The 19,276-nt window shown below is 32.7% G+C and overlaps 1 protein-coding gene and 1 long non-coding RNA gene across 6 annotated transcripts in view; one reads left to right on the forward strand and one right to left on the reverse strand.

Moving 5' to 3' along the window:
• The window catches only part of LOC144313720 (uncharacterized), a 28,888-nt gene extending 14,222 nt beyond the window's left edge, over positions 1 to 14,666 (forward strand). Inside the window, exons 2-4 of the long non-coding RNA XR_013379349.1 lie at positions 6,267 to 6,359; positions 13,059 to 13,203; positions 14,350 to 14,666. This is a non-coding gene — a long non-coding RNA (uncharacterized LOC144313720). The remainder of the gene's footprint in view (positions 1 to 6,266; positions 6,360 to 13,058; positions 13,204 to 14,349) is intronic.
• ZEB1 (zinc finger E-box binding homeobox 1) overlaps positions 1 to 19,276 on the reverse strand; it is a 181,152-nt gene that overhangs the window by 29,560 nt on the left and 132,316 nt on the right. For 4 of the 5 annotated variants that reach the window (XM_077896912.1, XM_077896916.1, XM_077896914.1 and 1 more), the window contains one exon: positions 999 to 1,061. In XM_077896912.1, coding sequence (XP_077753038.1) covers positions 999 to 1,061 — 63 coding nt within the window. The remainder of the gene's footprint in view (positions 1 to 998; positions 1,062 to 19,276) is intronic. The other variant, XM_077896913.1, reaches the window with a different exon arrangement.

Consider the following 19,276-nt stretch of genomic DNA (forward strand, 5'->3'; position numbering starts at 1 on the left):
ATCCTACACAATGAAAGATAATTTATAGGGCTCTGTGGAATATTCCTAAAAGGCACTGCAGAGAAAAGAAAAAAAAAAAACTAGAAGTGTTAAACCAAAAAAAGAGAAGAAAAACAGAAAATTTAATTAAAGTTATATGATAGAAATTTCTAATTTATGGTTAAATATACAAAATACAATTATACTACTTTGAAGTACAGTGTTTTGAAGAAATGTTTTAATAACTCAGAATTCAGTTTTGAAGCTTTCACTCTAGGAGTTCTAGCTGACTTATGTGACACAATAAAAAGTGCCTGGTGTTATCATACATAAGATCTTGATTTAAGTTTTCCACTTACTCTTTTGCTTCTTAAATCTGATTTGAATCCATTATAGAAATATAGCTTTAAGTCTCAGGGAATATGTACTTTTAGTCACCTAGAAGCAAATTTTCTTGTTTACTAGAATTTAACTTCATCTTGGCCTTTTTCAAAATCATAGAAGTTATAAGAAAAAATTTTGAATCTTTTGTTTGCTGTGACATGTTCACTCAGCTCATCAATATTCATGACTCTCATCTGGTTTATAGATAACTCATGATATTTGCTTATTCTTCTGCTTTCTGTCTTGTGGGCAACTTAATGTAGATCCTGGTAACTAATAATGAAACTCAAAATAGTTAAATCTGTATTTCTGTAGCTTTGGTAAACAATTTGATATAAATTCAAATCATGATTTAAACACTTATTTTTTAGGTTTATCTGTAGGTTGTACTTGTCATCCTTATAAAATGGAAAATATGCTCTGTTAGATGAATCTGCAAATTTATACTGTATTTAAAGAATATAAACTTCAAACTTTTATATAGTGTCCTATATGCTTGGGTACTGAAACACTGAAAGAGGTCAAGATAAAAGAGGAGGAAATAGATTAAATTCATGACTCACAAATGCAAAAACCAGTGACACAAAAGACCTTGTTCAAAGACTACAGTATGAAAGAAAACAAGGAGAGAGTACCTGCACATCTCGCTTCATCTGCCTGAGCTTCAGGCCCCAGGATTTCTTGTCCTTCCTTTCCTGCTAAAATCAAAGAACAAAGGATTAAAATAGATCCATGTGGCACAAACATTTTTAACATCTAGAAATATGAAAAGGAACTTTTAGATTATATTTAATTTGGATTTTCTTCCCTTTTAGAAGTAATGTACCCTTGAAAAGTGAACTTTTTAAAAAGAGGTCTAGCAGACAGTTTTACCAAACTCACAAAGGTATCTTAAAGAAGCAAAATTAGTGAAGATTTCTATATAATCCTGGAATTATACATGCATTAGAATTATACACATACTGGGATTTTAGTGTTTTTTTGGGAGAGGAGTTCTACCTCTAGGTAGCAGGATTCCTTTTTAAAAATTTCTTCTGCAAAACACAAGTTTCCATGTTTTAGGCACTGTGCTAGATGCTTTATAAACTTATTTCCTTTAACCTTCATAACTACCTATTTTATAAGTGGAAAAAAAAAAGAAACCCAAAACTTCAGGCTTGAAGAGGTTAAACAGCCCAAAGACACACTGCTATTAGTAGAAGAGGAATTTTTTTAAAAAGATTTTATTTATTTATTCATGAGAGACACAGAGAGAGACAGGCAGAGACAGAGGCAGAGGAAGAAGCAGGCTCCATGCTAGAGCTCATACAGCAATTCGGTAGCGTGGCAGGATACAAAATCAATGCCCAGAAGTCAGTGGCATTTCTATACACTAACAATGAGACTGAAGAAAGAGAAATTAAGGAGTCAATCCCATTTACAATTGCACCCAAAAGCATAAGATACCTAGGAATAAACCTAACCAAAGATGTAAAGGATCTATACCCTCAAAACTATAGAACACTTCTGAAAGAAATTGAGGAAGACACAAAGAGATGGAAAAATATTCCATGCTCATGGATTGGCAGAATTAATATTGTGAAAATGTCAATGTTACCCAGGGCAATATACACGTTTAATGCAATCCCTATCAAAATACCATGGACTTTCTTCAGAGAGTTAGAACAAATTATTTTAAGATTTGTGTGGAATCAGAAAAGACCCCGAATAGCCAGGGGAATTTTAAAAAAGAAAACCATATCTGGGGGCATCACAATGCCAGATTTCAGGTTGTACTACAAAGCTGTGGTCATCAAGACAGTGTGGTACTGGCACAAAAACAGACACATAGATCAATGGAACAGAATAGAGAATCCAGAAGTGGACCTTGAACTTTATGGGCAACTAATATTCGATAAAGGAGGAAAGACTATCCATTGGAAGAAAGACAGTCTCTTCAATAAATGGTGCTGGGAAAATTGGACATGCAGGGAACCTGATGTGGGACTCGATCCTGGGATTGATCATGCCCTAAGCCAAAGGCAGATGCTCAACCACTGAGCCACCCAGGTGTCCCAGGAATTTGAATTCAGGTATGAATGGCTGTAAAACCTACTTTCAACTCCAGCCTTGCCTGTATGACTAGAGTATCAGACAATCAACTAGAGAGAAGACCATACTAAACTTCACTGTGTCCAGAGCAAATACCTACGGCACTACTTTATCTTTCACTCTAGTCACTATTCTAACTACTGATAAACCATCATAATAATAGTACTGGTAAACATTTTTAGATGCCAGTTGTCCTCCTTTGCTACCTAAGGCTTATAGTGAGCTGACTGTAGTATTCTATACAGAATAAGATCAGAGTAAATAGGCATATCATTTTGGCAAGCAAAAAGTATGTTTTGTATATTCAGGTATATTTTATTTATTATAATGTTTATTAAGGACATGTATAGATATAAAAGACATCAAGGAGTTAAAAACTGCTTTAAAAAAACTAGCAGAATATATATAATTATGATCAGAATACTTAGAAAGACATGCTAAAACATCACATCATGTAGTTAATCTGCACCCCAATCAAATCCCATTGAATGTCAGTCAAAAATCTTGATTTAGATTTCCCCTAAGTTTGATAATTGAATTGAGAAATAGAACACTAATCAAGTAAAATCTTTGCTCACATTAAGCATATTTTTCTGTAAGTGCCTTGGATTATCAGCTGGATTTATTTATTCAGCAGATTTTCTTTACTCATTAACTTTATATTAGTACTTAAAGATGATCACTATGTGAAAAATAGTTAAAATATGTATAAACCTCTTTAGATCAGCATAAAAACACGGTCTAAAGTAGGTAATGAAGAGATTAACGTCTGATAAATAATTCTCATTTTATACTTGCTATCAGCAAAATGACAATTAAAAACCTCATGTTAAAGTGTTTATACTATAGTAAGACAAACACCAGTATTGGCTAAGTGTTTGCATATCTCTAACATCTTTTTTTTTTTCTCTCTCTCTGAAGCATCTACTTAAACTAAAATAATAAAGACTATGACAATTGGATAATTATATGATGGTAATATATTCATTCATTTACTGTTGATCAATCTATACTCTTTATTTCTCCTCAAATGAAAATTAAGATAGCTGGAGTTTTTACTTACAAAGATGGAAGATGACAGTGATATTCAAAGTTAAAATGGTATTTCGGACATAACTAATTTTTCTACTTATAGTTATTATAGCTAATTAAAAATCTGCAATTCAATTAAGTGATTTCTTCATTTCTGCTCAGGATAAAAATCTAGGCTCCTTCGATTTAACATACTTCATAACATAACATAAGCATTTAACTTCATAACAAAACATAAACATTTAACATACTTTATTTAACATACTTTATTTAACATACTTCAGAATTTTGTCCTAGACTTCTTTACTATGATTTAAAAACTGGATGTCTCCATTCCTTCTCTCATCCCTGGGGCTGGAATTTTGGTTAAGCAACTAAAATCATATTGTCTAATGGGAATAGAAAATATCCTAATGTTGGTCTGTAGCATAAACATACTTCTTTCACTATAGAGTGCTGCCAGGAGCAGGCTCCTTTCTGCTTCACCCATGGATCAGCACAAGGGTGGACTGAAATGGCTAACTACACTGTTCAAGTAGCCTTCTCCCCTATGTGTCCCCTATTTCTAAGCTCTGAGAGCTTAGAAAACATAAGGGTAGTAAAGTAAGAGAATCTCCTTGTGCATAAGATTTTCTCTCCTGCAAGACTTACTAATGTCAACACATTGTGACCGACTAACCTAAATGCAATTTAGAAAGGTAAACTAGAATGCTCCTAAGGCTTTTACTTTTAGTTTAAATTCCAAAGCAAATACACAAATGAGGAAAAACTCTCAAATGACAAGACTTTCTTTTTTCAAATAATGGCAAAATATAGCTGAAAAATAAGTCATGAAATACTACTCAGAAATCAAAAAGGACAATTTATTGATACATCCAACAATTCAGATGAATCTCTCAAGAAATTATGGAAGGTGAAAAAAAATCAATCCAAAAGATTATATAACGGTATGATTCCATTTGTATAACATTCTTGAAGTAACAAATTTTTTAAAATGGAGAAGAGGTGTGTGGTTGTGAGGGGTTAGAGTTGGGACAGGAAGGTAGGTGGGAGTATACAGCATTGCTCTATCTTGTCTATATCAATGTGGATATTCTGGTTTCATACTGCACTAAAGTTTTGTAAGATGTTACCACTGGTGAAAACAGAGTAAAGGGTATACAACAGGACCTCTGAATTATTTGTGAATCTAGATTTGTGAATTACTTGCAAATCTATAATTATCTCAAAATTAATAGTTTAAGTGAAAAATAAGTCAATGCCTGATATCACAAATTTAGATCAAATGGATAGCACTTGTTTATTTTGCCATGTCATTCCTGTAAGTAAAAGCAAGAATGGTAAATGCAATTCATTTTAATCAAAAATCCAGAAGGCTTAATGCCAATGGCAGGATAGAATAGCTCAAAGTACAGACTGGTTACTAAGCACACGTTGAAAATTCTAAAACTTTCATTTTAAATTCATACCAGTGTGTTTTTAACCATTTCAAATGTGTTTGTGGGAAGATTTTATAGCAATTTCTAATAAAGAATAAGAAGTGGGTAACTGAACCAGATTTTCCTTTCCTGCTTTCATCTCTTCCTCTATAACACACATGCACAGATGCCATGCACATTTATACCTACCTGTCTTTTCTCAAGTTGACCCCTCTATCTAGAATGCTGTTACCCATTCCATCTGAAAAACTTTTACTAATTCGATTCTTTAAAGATCAGTTCACATTTATCTCATTCTGTAAGCTGTCCTTCACACTGCTCTGAAGTAAATGCCAATAGATTTCTGAATTCAAACATAAAGTGTTCAAACTTTAATTAAAAATTATTTTTTTACTGTGTACTTTTTCAGAGTATTCTCAAGTGGCTTCATTTTTCTCTCTTGTGTCCTCTAGTTTCTACATATATGCATATATTTTTGGTGTAACTATCAAAGTCACAGTAAATGTAATTCACAGTCTCCACGAATACATGTTAACTTAAACAAAGGTAAAAAAAACATGTAACGGAGGTTAGATATTGTTAAGATAAAATGAACACAAACCACCCTGTGTGTCCCACTGAATGCAGCTAGAACAACCTGGGGAGAATTTAAGAAGTTATTTGAAGACTCTAAAAGGTAACCCATATTAGGAAGACCAGGGAAGGCGACATGACAAGAATTCAAAGTACCACTGAATCACTGAGTAATTTCTCCTACTCTCTAGTCTGGATTCAAGGCAGCCTAGATTTAGAAGTGAGCATGGGAGCAGAGCAGAGAAAAACTCCACAAAGAACACTCTAATCTAGGCTCACAGAACAAGAAAGGCCCCAAAGAAGGGAAAAATCATTTTTTTTTTCCTTGATTCTCTTGTGTTCCAGTCCCTAGATCATCCCCACGTAGTAGCTGAGATTATGGAGAAACCAGGAAAGTAAAGATACCTAAAATGCCAAGAATGGGGAACCTTCTTATCCACTCAGAGAAACAGTGGCCCCAAGAGGATGGTACAATTTTCCATCAAATTTTCTCTCACTGAAAATGAGTGGGAAATATCAGTGAGGGTGACAGAACATGAGAGACTCCTAACTCTGGAAAACGAACAAGGGGTGGTGGAAAGGGAGGTGGGCTGGGGGTTGGGGTGATTGAGTGACGGGCACTGAGGGGTGCACTTGACAGGATGAGCATTGGGTGTTATGCTATACATTGGCAAACTGAACTCCAATAAAAAATATACAAAAAAAAAAAGGGGATTGATTCCTTAAAAAAAAAAAATCTCTCTCACCATCTTTCACCTCTTCCTGCAGGCACAGTTGCAGGAAGTATGTGGCAACGTATGATCAAGGAAATCCTAGATTTTTGGATAGAGAACTGACAAGGGCAGTCCCACGGAACTGAAGGTACTAGGGAGATCATGGATAGGGAGTTGCACAGGAAAGCAACCCGATAACACTGCATGTGAACTTCTGGTTTCATATCCAAACTTCCCATGTGTGGATCTGACCACAGGCTTTGAGAACTGAAGTAAGGATAAGACCATTAATCATGTCCCAGAATGGCCAATATAGGGCGCCGATCCAAAAAGCACTGTAAAGTCTTTGAAAACTGAACTGATATTGGAACCAAAACCCACAGAAAGTTATTTAGAAATTATAGTCTGATACAACTGGATAAGTTGCTTGCTAAGCCAAAAATACCAAAATGCTCCACAATATTTAAATAAGACCAAGAATCTCATAATATTAAAAATGTCCAGGATACAATCCAAAATTACTTAGCACATGAAGAACCAGGAAAATCTCAACTTCTGGAGCAAAAGGTAATCAAAAGATGGCAATATGAGAAGACACAGATGTTGAAACTTTCAGAAACCAGCTTTAAGCAGCTATTAATTATGACAGTACTCCAAGGCCTAAGGATGAACACTCGAAAAAAATGGAGAGATAAAAGGTCTAGGCAAATTCTTATCAACAAAAAGAAGGTATAGATAACAACCCAAAGGAAATATAGAATTAAAAATACAGTAAGAAAAAATTTTTTTTAAATCACTGGATGGATTCAATAGCAAAATGGAGATGAAAGAAGACCAGTGAATTTGATGATAGGTAAATGGAAATTATCCAGTTTGGACAACAAAGTGAAAATACTTTTAAAAACAGAGTATCAGGGGATCCCTGGGTGGCGCAGCGGTTTGGCGCCTGCCTTTGGCCCAGGGCGCGATCCTGGAGACCCGGGATCGAATCCCACATCAGGCTCCCGGTGCATGGAGCCTGCTTCTCCCTCTGCCTGTGTCTCTGCCTCTCTCTCTCTCTGTGACTATCATGAATAAATAAATTAAAAAAAAAAAAAAAAAACCAAAAAAAAAAAACAGAGTATCAGTGTGTAGAACAATAATAAAATATCTAACATTCAGCCATTGGAGTTCCAGAAAGAGAAAAAAGAGTATAGTACAGAAAAAATAGTTGAAGAATTAGTCTAAAAACTTCCCAGATTTAATAAAAAACACAAACCAATAAATAGATAAGTTAACTGAATCTCAAACAGGATAAAGGCCCCCATATCCAGGCCTAGATTATCAGTCAAACTCTGAAACTAAAGGTCAAAAAAATTCTGAAAAGAGAAAAAATGATATAGAACTTTAAGGAAATAATGATTTAAAACAAAGCAAATTTATCATTAGAAATGAAATATTTCATAAGGCAATGGCACATTGTTAGAGTGCTAAAAGGAAAAAATACCTGTCAATCGCAAATTCTATATCCAGTGAAAATATACTTTAGAAACAAAGGCAAAATAAAGATATTCTCAGATGAAGGAAAGTGAATAAAGTATACTGCCAGCAAACTTGATATATTACTAAAGGAAGATCTTCAGAAAGAACACGAAGTAATATTAGATGAAAATTCGAAATGTCAGGAATGAAAGAGGACACAAGCTATGATGTAGTATACATGACAACTGTAACATAAAGGAAGGAGGGTAATGGAATCCATATGAGCGTAAAGTTTCTATATTTTACTTGGAGTGGTGAAATACTTAATTCTAAGTAGACTATGAGAAGTTAGGTATATATACATTTTCATTTACAGAGCAACTACAAAACATCTATACAAAAAGCTATAGTAAAAATGAAATAAACAAATGGAAATAGAACACTAAAAATATTCAAATGATTCAAAAGAAGGCAGGAAAGAAGAAACAGAAGAATTAAAAACAGGGAAAAACAGAAAGCAAATAATACAATGATAGACCTAATCCAAACATCAAAACTTACATTATGTGTAAATGGTCTAAATGAGCCAATGTAAAGGATTAAGACTGTTAGAATAGATTTTTAAAAAACCAAGCCCCATTTATAGCACTCTACAAAAAAATTATCTCAAACATAATATAGACAGGTTAAAGTAAAAAGTTGGAAAATATATACTGTGTAAAGATTAATCAAAAGAAACCCAAAGTGACTATTTTACATCAGAAAAGTAGACTTTGCAGCTAAGAAAATTACCAGAAATCTAGAGAAACATTACATAATAAGAAGGTCAAAACAATCTAACAACACAGCTTCAAAATATGTGCCCAACAGAATAGAGAAAAATCTATGTATATACCTGGAGACTTCAATACTCTTCTCACATTAATTAACAGAACAAGCAGAAACTCACCAAGGATATAAATGATCCAAGCAACACTAACAACTACTCCATTCAATTGACATTTGTAGAACATTCCACCCAACAGCAGACTACACATTCTTTTCAAATACACATAGAATACTAATGAAGACAGACCATATCCAAGATTATATAACAAAAACTTAAACTTAAATGAAATCATACAAAGTATGTTCTCTGACCATAATAAACTAGATATCAGTAGCAAAAAGATAAGAAAATCTCCAAACACTTTGGGAATTAATGAACATATTTCTAAAGAACCCCTGGGTCAAAGAGAAAAATGAAAAATACCACATCAAAATTTGTGGGATGTACATAAAGCAGTGTTAAGGGAAATTTAAAGTATTAAATGCTTATTATGTTACACAAAAGTTCTCAAATCAAAATTCTAAACTTTGTTAAAAAACAGAAAAAAAAGACCAAAATATGTCCAGAGCAAGCAGAAGGAAGAAATAAAGAGCAGAGAGCAATACAACGAAAGAGACAGAGAGAGAGAAAGAGAGAGAAACAATGAAAAAGAAACCTAGTTCTTTGAAAAGATCAATAAAATTAACAAGCCATTAGCAATACTGATAAATAGAGGCTAGCCACAAACAACTAACATCAGGAATGAAAAGGGAATGTCACTACAGAGCTAGGAGGTAGTAAAAGGATAATAAGGGAATACTCTGAGTTCAAGGAGTAAACATGATTTAACACATTTGACTCTTAAAGAAGACCTTATTATTTTTTTAAAAATTGAATGATAGGTGTTAAATTGCTATGGATCTCATATATAAGAATGTTAAAAAGCCAATATATTTGATATGCCAGAAATTGTTTTCAAGTATTTACACTTAAAATGAAAAATTTTGCATGCCCATTAAGAAATCTGTAGACAATGCATAATCATTTTATATAATATAAACTTGGAGTATTTCTTATATAATATATATAAAATAATATAGTATAATATATACTATATATTTTATATATTTATAATATATAGTATATATAATATATGCTATATATTATATATAATAGCATTTCTTAGGTTAGCTATTGAGGATTAAATTAACTATAGTATGCGCTTAGTACTTTACCTGGCATATAGTGAGTGTTATGTAATTGTAAGCATTTTCCTTAATACAGTCCTATAAAGTGAACATCTCTACACTCATACATTTGAAAACTGAAATGGAGCAATTCCTCAATAACTAGAAAGTGTTAAAACTAATCTGAAATAAGAAAAGCTAACCTGAGTATTCCTGTAACGGTTTTAAAAATTGAATTTGTGGTTTAAAATCTTCCCCCAAAACAAAACTCCAGGCCCAGATGGTTTTCCTTGCAAATTTTGCCAGACCTTTAAACAAGAAATAATACTAATTTAAAATAATCTTTCCAAGAAAATAAAAAATAAAGGAACACTTTCCAATTCATTTTATGAGGCTAGCATTTTCCTGATACCAAAACCAAATAAAAATAGTAGAAAAAAGAAAGAAAACTATAGACCAATATCCCTCATGAAAATGGACCTAAAAATTTTCAACAAAACTGTCGAATTGACCAATATGTAAAAGGAAAAGGACTGAGTGGGGCTTTCCAGGGAATCTCAGGCTGGTCCAATATTTGAAAATCCATTACTGCATTCACTATATTAACAGACTAAAGAAGCAAAACCACATGATTGTATCAACTGACAGAAAAAAATTCAACATCTATTCATGATGAAAACTCTCAGCAAACTAGGAGTAGAAAGTTACTCAATTTGATAAAAGGCATTTACAACAAATCTAATGTTAACATTATAATTAAAGGTAAAAGACTGAATAGTTTCCCTCTAAGATTAGGAAAAAGGAAAATGTCTACTCTCACCACTCCTGACATCTTATGTCAATAAACAGGAATAAAAAGCATATGGATTAGAAAGGAAGAAATAAAACTGTCGCTACTTGAGAAGATTGTTTATGTAGAAATCCTAAAGAATCTACAAAAAAATTCCTAGAATTAGCAAGTCCACAGTATACAAGGTGACTATAAGACACTGATACACTATAGGACACTGATACAAAAAACTGAATATGATACAAGTAAATGGAAAGATACTCAATGTTCATGAATTAAGAATTAATATTGTTAAAATGTCCATACCATCCAGAGCCTCTCTCTAGATTCAATGAAATCCCTACCAACATTTCAATGGCATTTTTTTTTAATTTTACAGAAATAGGAAAAAGCAATCTTAAAAGGCCCTATATAGCCAAAGCAATCTTGAGAAAAGGAAGGAATGGGAGTTTTGCTTCTTTCTGATCAGGATTTTTAAGAACTTAAATTTAAAATAATTTTAGACTTACAGAAAAAAATGTAAAACTAGCACAGACTTCCAGTATACCCTTCAATCAGCTTCCCTTAACGAGAATATCTTACAGAATCACAATACTCTTATGGAAACCATTAAATTAGTGTTAATACAATACTATTAACTAACATACAGACCTTATTTGACTTATGTCAATTTTACCACTAATGCTCTGTCTTTTCTGGTTTAGAAACCTGTTCGGGACCCATAGTGCATTTGTCAGGTTTCTAGAGCCTTCTCCAAAATCTTACAATCCAATCACATCTGAGAAGTTGCTTCTAGTCTTTGCTTTTTTATGACCTTACCACAATTGAAGATTTTGTAGGGTGCCCTCAATTTGAATCCCTGACATTTTCTAATGATCAGATGAGGAAATGCACTATGAACAAGAATACCACCGAAGTGATATGCCTTTGTGAATAGATCTCACCAGTGGTATATAATGTCACTGTATCTTCTTATTGGGACATTAACCTTGATCACCTGGTTAAGGTATCTGTCAGGTTTCTTTATACTAGTTATTATATAGTTACGATTAATAATTATCTGGTGAGGAAATACTTTGATACTATACAAATATCCTTTTTTCATATACTTTCACCAATTTTAGCATTCATTGAGGATTCTTTTTTATTAATGACTTATTTATTTATTGGAGAAAGAAAGCACAAGCATGTCTGAGTGGGGGGAGAGGCAAAGGGAGAGAATCTTCAAGCAGACTCCCTGCTGAGCCTGACACAGGGCTTGATCTAAAGACCCATGAGATCATGACCCGAGCCAAAACCAAGTTGGACACCTAACCAACTGAGCCACCCAGGCGCCCCCACTGATGGTTCTGGCCTGCAACAATTATTACCATGGTGTTTGCCTAACAATGATTTTCCATTTTCCTAATTACGTCGTAATTTATAACTGAAATTCTACTATAAGAATTATTTTCCTTCTCTCCCATGTATTTATTATTTATATCAATATGGATGTGTGGATATTTATGATTATAATCCAGTACTATCATTATTTATTTTGCTGCTAAAATTGTTCCAAATTTGGTCAACAGGCACTCCCTTGGTTGGCTCTTGTGCCCTTTTCACAGGTTGACTTTTAAAAAATACTCTTACTTGTTGTTCTGAGCTTACCTTACATTTTCCGTACCTCAGTTGTAGAATCAGCCATTTATGCAAAGAGTTTTGGCACCTTTTATTGGTGAATGGTATTTGAATCCCAGATCTGGGCACTAGGTATACTTACTGCTACTGGGTATTACTGTCCACAGGCATTCTCAGAAGACAGAATTAGGAAATAGATGCATGTATACTAATACCTGCATATACCCCATCTATATTTTTGTATCTATCTATCTTATATAAATTAAGAACCATGAGTTCATTGACAACTCTGATTCCAATAGAAAAATATAGGATTTATTCTAGCCTTCTCACTTTTCCTTGTTTATAACCTCTTTCTCTGATAGGGAGGAATTTTGGTCTCATTATCCTCTCTCTCTCTCTGTCTCTCTCTCTATATATATACAATTTATATATTGTATAATATATAATTATATATTATGTATTGTATATAATTTATATAAGTTTATATTATATATTATATATATAATATAATTTTTTTGTTCACTTCTAGTATATACATATGTTCAGAATAAACTTTACCTTTTAAGAAACAAATTTATTAACTATAGGGAAAATGGGGGTGGGGGTAGTAGGCATAGGGGTATGGACACATCTCTGAGTATACCTCTTTGTATAGCTTACATACAAAGCTATACAGAGCTATGTAAGCTTACATACATAGCTTACATATATAAACATGAAAATGTTTCCCATTCACACAAAAATAATTTAAATCACTCAGCAGAGATAATGGAAAATGAAGTACAAGCAATGACAAATGAATCTGAATGTATTATAAATGAGTTATACAACACATTGAAGGGATTATTCCTTCATTACTGTCATCTCTTAATGCTTAGATAGAGGTAATTAAATACTAGAGGTATATATTAGTGCAAATGAAATTGGATTCTCTTATAAGTACAGCTAAAAAAATATCTCTGTGGTTGTCTGGGCCAGTCTTTTCATTTTACAGATGCAAAAGTGGAATTCAAGAGACATAGTGGTATAATGAAGACCAGAAAGCATGTGCTGAGCTTTTTCTACATTACATACTACCTTTGGTTGAAAAGTTCAAAGAGTAGGTTAAACTGATTTTTGAGAGGTAAGTATAAAATGGTTCAATGATGAGTTACATAGTGATTGATATATTCTTTGCATAAGATTATTTATAGTATTTTGTTATAACCTGTGCCTAAGACAGCCTTTTTGCTAGAGTAACATCAGGATTTTAAATATTTTTATCATAAATAAGCTTTCATTTCCTTGGCATTTTTGTAAACAGGTAAATTTCTATGGAGTTTTAAACTTCAAGTCAGAAAAATGTTTTACTCATTATTGGTATCATTCTTTTCAGCTCATCAATTAAAAAAAATAAGAAAAACATACTGAACACTATTTTACATCATCAGATCAGTTTTACATGCTTTTTTAAAACTCAAATTATGAGAGGCCTATAAGAACAGGTGTTTCATAAATAAGAGTATATATTTAAAAACAAGAGTATATATTTAAAAACGTTTAATTGACACAAGCATGAATTTTGTGCTGAACCACAAGAAACTCTTATGAATATAGATATGTTGGAGCACTGCCAAGTTATACTATCTTCCCTACACACAACAGTACTTAATTAACCTAGTTTTATTTATTTTTGAAAGTGCACATGTAGTAGCTTACTTAATATCTACAATAAAAATATTGTTTCTTCTATATATTCCTTCTAAGAACTTGATCCTAACGAGATTTCATTCACAGCCAAAAATAGCTTTTTAAAGGTACTTATTACAAAATTAACATTTCAATGGCACGTTATATTTTTAAATATACTTAGATTATTGATTTACACTATGCTACAGATCTGTGAATATCAGAGTCCCATGTGCTGGTCTCTAGCATGGTTAAATGTTATTGATCACTTTCTTCTCTGTTTTTCCCTATTTAAAAAAAAGTCTTTAAAGTAACTCACTGGCATAAATGGTGTGCTTCCACTAACTAAGTGACAGTAAATGGCCTTTGCTTCACTATTTCTTGGTCATTCTTGAGTAACTAGAGAGGAAACACTTCACTGAGCAATTTGCATTCTAAAAACCTAAGTTGCAGCTACTCTATTTTGTAAGCAAAAACACTGTTAATCTCTTTTTATAACAGCTGGAGATTTCACATATTGCTATCTTCTTGGAAGTTTTAGTAGCGAGATGATCAAAACACCCTACACTCTTCCCCTTGTGTTTGTTTTTCACATTGGTAGTAGTTTACAAATGGAATGCGCAAAAAAGAACACAAGAAGAGCAGTGCAGCAGACAGCGCTCATGAAAGAAAAGAATCAGGAAGTAACTGAAAACAGTGGAGTTCAACTAAGCAGACTGCCCTTCAGAGCAAGCCCCTCTCTTGGAAACTCCAGTATTCTTTTTCTGCTTTAGGAGCAGGTTGGTTTTGTCAACCATGTACAATTTGATAGATTAATTTTTCAAATTTAGCCACAGGGATCATCTTGAGAAGCCTTAAAACAATTCAAGAGTAGAAGTTCCCTGTTTGGATCTGAAGCCCCACCACATAAACTTTCATTTAAATGCATGACTTAATGGTTACCAACTAAATGAACTATTAAGGATTACTAACCTTGATATTTGTGAACTTAATTTACTGAGGATTTTGAACCAGTATTCTATCAAGAAGTCTTGGTTGCCTTGCATCACTGGGCAGTGTTGCAGATCTATTGTGCACATTTTCACAAAGACATTTTAAACACTCACAATGGGAAAGGATACTTTTTAACTGACGGAATGCCAGAATTATCTTGATTTGTGATTTCTGGTGGCTGATAATGATTTTCTTACTTTGGTCAAAATTGTTTACCAGTTTTGTGTTTACTGGTTTGTTCTATTTGGTCAGGCAATATTGTTTTGAACATGGTATGGCACATTTCATAAACCTTTCATTTTTTAAAATTAGATGAGGTAAAACCTAAACTAGTGCTATATAGGCTTAGAAATATAGTTTCTTTACAAAAGAAATGTATCTTCAACTTGAGTTTTTTTTTTTTTACAGGAATTTTAAGTAGCTTTCAGTATCTGAGAGTATTCTCTTTAAAATAATGCATGTTGAACAATAATGACTCAACTGAAAATAGTTGTGTTAAGATAGGAATTAATGTATAATTCTAAATATCCCATAACTTTATCATAAAAGTTGGTTATATAGAACTCTTTAGGTAGGATGTACACAAATTATTATACAATTTATAATAAGTATTAATATTCACTGTATATTTCATTAATTTTATTTTTATTTATTTTTAAAATTTTAAAAAATTAAATTTTATTTATTTTTTTAATTTTATTTTTTATTTTTATTTTTTAATTTTATTTTTTAAAAAGTATTTATTTGAGAGAGTGAGAGATCACAGTAGGGGGTAGGGATAGAGGAAGAAGCAGATTCCCTCCCCACTGTGCAGGGAGCCTAATGCAGGACTCAATCCCAGAACCCTGGGATCACGATCCAAGCCCAAGGGAGATGCTCAACCGACTAAGCCACCCAGGCACTCTCATCAATTTTATTTATCCCTACTCTTGCTTCATCATTATACATAATTAAGAAAACTCTAGAAGGAAATTATATTGTATATACCCATATTTTTACTCTTTCTCATGTTCTTCCTTCCTGATATTCCAAGATTCATAATCTTTTACCATTTCTTTTCTGTTTAGCAGGTTTCTCCTAACTGTTCATTTAGGCTAGATCTGCTGCTGACAAAATCTCTTAGTGTTCCTTCACTTGAAAATGTCCTGATTTCTTTTTCATTCTTGAAGGATATTTTTTCTGGATATAGAAATCTGGGTTGGATTTCTTTGGATTTATCCTGTTTGGGGTACAGGTTTATGTCATTTGCCCAATTTTGGAAATTTTTAGCTATTAATTCTTTGAATACTTTTTCAGCCCTATTCCCATTCTTTTCTCCTGGAATTCTGATTCTAAATTGTCTATTTGGTGCTTCTTTAAATTTCTATTTCAACAAAGAGACTGTCTCTTTCTCCATCTTTTTTTAAAATGTGTAGTGACACAAAATATATTTATTTTTTGTTTTTTTACACAATATTATATTTAGATGCACAACATAATGATTTGACATTTGCATATACATTGAGAAATGATCATCACATTAAGTCTATTTACTGTGTCACCACACGTATTTACAACTTTTTTCTTTTGATGAGAACTTTTTAGATTTGCTTTCTTAGCAACTTTCAAAACTACAATACATTATTGAAGTCCATCTATGTTGTCACAAATGGAAAGAATTCATCCTTTTTTTAATAGCTGAGTAGTATTATATATAAATATGCCACTTCAACTTGATCCTTTCTTCCATATCTTTGCTATTACAAATCATACTGCAGTGACCATATGGGTACATGTATCTTTTCAAATTAGTGTTTTCCTTTTTTTTCAGATAAGTAGCTGGAAGTGGAGTCACTGAATTGTATGGCAGTTCTATTTCTAAGCTTCTTAGGAAACTCCACTGTTTTCCATAATGGCTGTACCAATTTACATTCAACAAAGCATGAGGGTTCCCTTTTCTTCACATCCTCTCCAACACTTATTTATTTTGTCTTTTTGAGAATAGCCATTTTGATAGGTGTATAGGTTGACATCTTATTGTGGTTTTTATTTCTATATCCATGTTGTTTAGTACTGTTGAGCATCTTTCCATGTACCTGTTGGTCCATCTTTGGAAAGATCATTCTTGACATCCTCTGCCCATTTTTAATTGGACAATTTTTTTGCTATTGAGTTGTTTGAGTTTATATACTTTGGATATTAACTCTTCACTGAATATATGATTTGCAAATATCTTCTCCCATTCAGCATTTATTTTGTCAATGGTTTCCTTTACTACGCAGAAACTTTTAAGTTTGATGTAATCCCATTTTTTTTTTTTCTTTTGGTGTCATTGTTTCTAGTATCAGATCCAAATACATATCAATGAGTCTAATGTTAAGGAGCTTGCCACCTATGTTTTCTTCTAGTAGTTTTTTTATGGTTTCTGGTCTTAGACTTACAAGTCTTCAATACATTTTGAGTTAATTTTTGTGTGTGATGTAAGATAATGGTCCAGTTTCATTATTTTACATGTGGCTGTCAAGTTTTTCCCACACCGTTTATTGAAGAGACTGTCCTTTCTTCATTGTATAATCTTGCCTCCTTTCTTGTAAATTAATTAATTATGTATCTGTGAGTTTAATTCTGGGCTTTCTCCTGTTCAGTGATCTACACATCTGTTTTTCACACCAATATTATACTGTTTTCATTCCTATAGCTTTGTAGTGTAGTTTCAAATCAGGGAGCATGATGCCTCTAGCTTTGTTCTTCTTTTTCAGGATTGCTTTGACTATCTGGCATTTTTTTGTGGTTTCATAAACATTTTAGGATGCTTTGTTCTATTTCTGTAAAAATTCCACTAGAATTTTGATAGGGATTACACCGAATGTGTATACTGCTTTGGAAAATACGGATATTTTAACAATATTAATTCTTCCAATTCATGAGCACAAAACAGCTTCCCATTTCTTAGTGCTTTCTTCAATTTCTTTCAGTAATTTCTTATAGTTTAAAGTGTATAAGTCTTTCACCTCAGTTAAATTTATTCCTAGGTATTTTATTCTTTTTGATGCAATTGTAAAGGGAACGACTTTCTTAATTTCTCTAATAGTTCATTGCTATTGTATAAAAATGAAATGGATTTTCATATACTTATTTTGTACCCTGCAACTTTACTGAATTTGCTTATTAGTTCTAAAAGAGCATTCCCTTCGCTTTAATTTTTTGGAAAAATTTGAGAAAGATATTAACTTTTTTTTTTTTTTTAATGTTTGGTAGAATTCACCAGTGAAGCCATCTGGACTTATGTTTGTTGAGGTTTGTTGATTACTAATTCAATATCCTAGCTAGTAATTGGTCTATTTAGATTTTGTATTTCTCTATGATTCAGTTTTGGAAGACTGTATGGTATCCATTTCAGTTTGTTGTATTTAATTGTTCACGGTATTCTTTCATGCTCCTTTGTTTTCTTTGGTGTTAGTCTAACTTCTCTTTCCTTTCAGATTTATTTGAGCTCTCTCTCTTTTTTTCTTGCTGAACAGAGCTAATGGCTTACTGATTTTAATCTTTTTAAGGAACCAGCTCTTAGTTTCAATGATCTTTTTTACTGTATTTTCAGTCTCTATTTCATTTATTTCTACACTCATCTTCATTTTTTTCTTCTTTTTGAGACTGTATTTTTTTAGTTGAAACATGTTCATAATTGCTTGTTGAAACATTTTTATCATGGCTATAATCCGTGAGGATCCATGTCAGGTAATTTGCCACCTCAGTGTTAGTCTGTTGATTGTCTTTTCTAATTAAGTTGAAGTTTTTCTGGTTCAGGTATGACAAATGATTTTTGAATGAAACTTGGACATTTAAGTTATTACAAAAGAAGAGACACTAAATCTTATTTAATCTTCTGTTTTAGCAGGCCTCTTGTGAGAAAGAAGGCATTGTCCCATTACTAGCAAGTGTTAAGGTTTTTGTGGTTTGGCTTCTCTAGCACCCAGTCTGACCTATGAGGGATGTATAAGAGGGCACATAAGCTCAAATAAAACCCAGGGAACTCACTGTAGTATTGTTGCTTAGTTCCTGAGGTCCCTAAGCCTGTCTCCTTCTATTTACCTTTCAGACTCTTCTGTTTTTTTTTTTTATTTTTTTTATATGTAGTATGTTGAGATTTTGGCTACTTAATAGGAGGAATAGTCTATCTACTCCATATTTCTAGAAGAGAAAGTATAATTTAAAAAAAAAACTGATAAAAGGATTATATAATTATCTTATTTTACTTCTTCCTAGATGCCTTATATAGGGCCACAAAAACTCCTTAATGTCTATTCATATTTAATATAAGAAATGTTTCTTAAGAAAAGTGGCAGGATCCCTGGGTGGCGCAGTGGTTTAGCGCCTGCCTTTGGCCCAGGGCGCAATCCTGGAGACCCGGGATCGAGTCCCACGTCCGGCTCCCGGTGCATGGAGCCTGCTTCTCCCTCTGCCTGTGTCTCTGCCTCTCTCTCTCTCTCTGTGTGTGTGACTATCATAAAAAAGAAAAAAAAGAAAAAAAAGAAAAGTGGCACACAGATAGAATTTCC

The sequence above is a fragment of the Canis aureus genome, chromosome 5, assembly GCF_053574225.1.
Source record: "Canis aureus isolate CA01 chromosome 5, VMU_Caureus_v.1.0, whole genome shotgun sequence".
NCBI classification, from domain to species: Eukaryota; Metazoa; Chordata; class Mammalia; order Carnivora; family Canidae; genus Canis; species Canis aureus.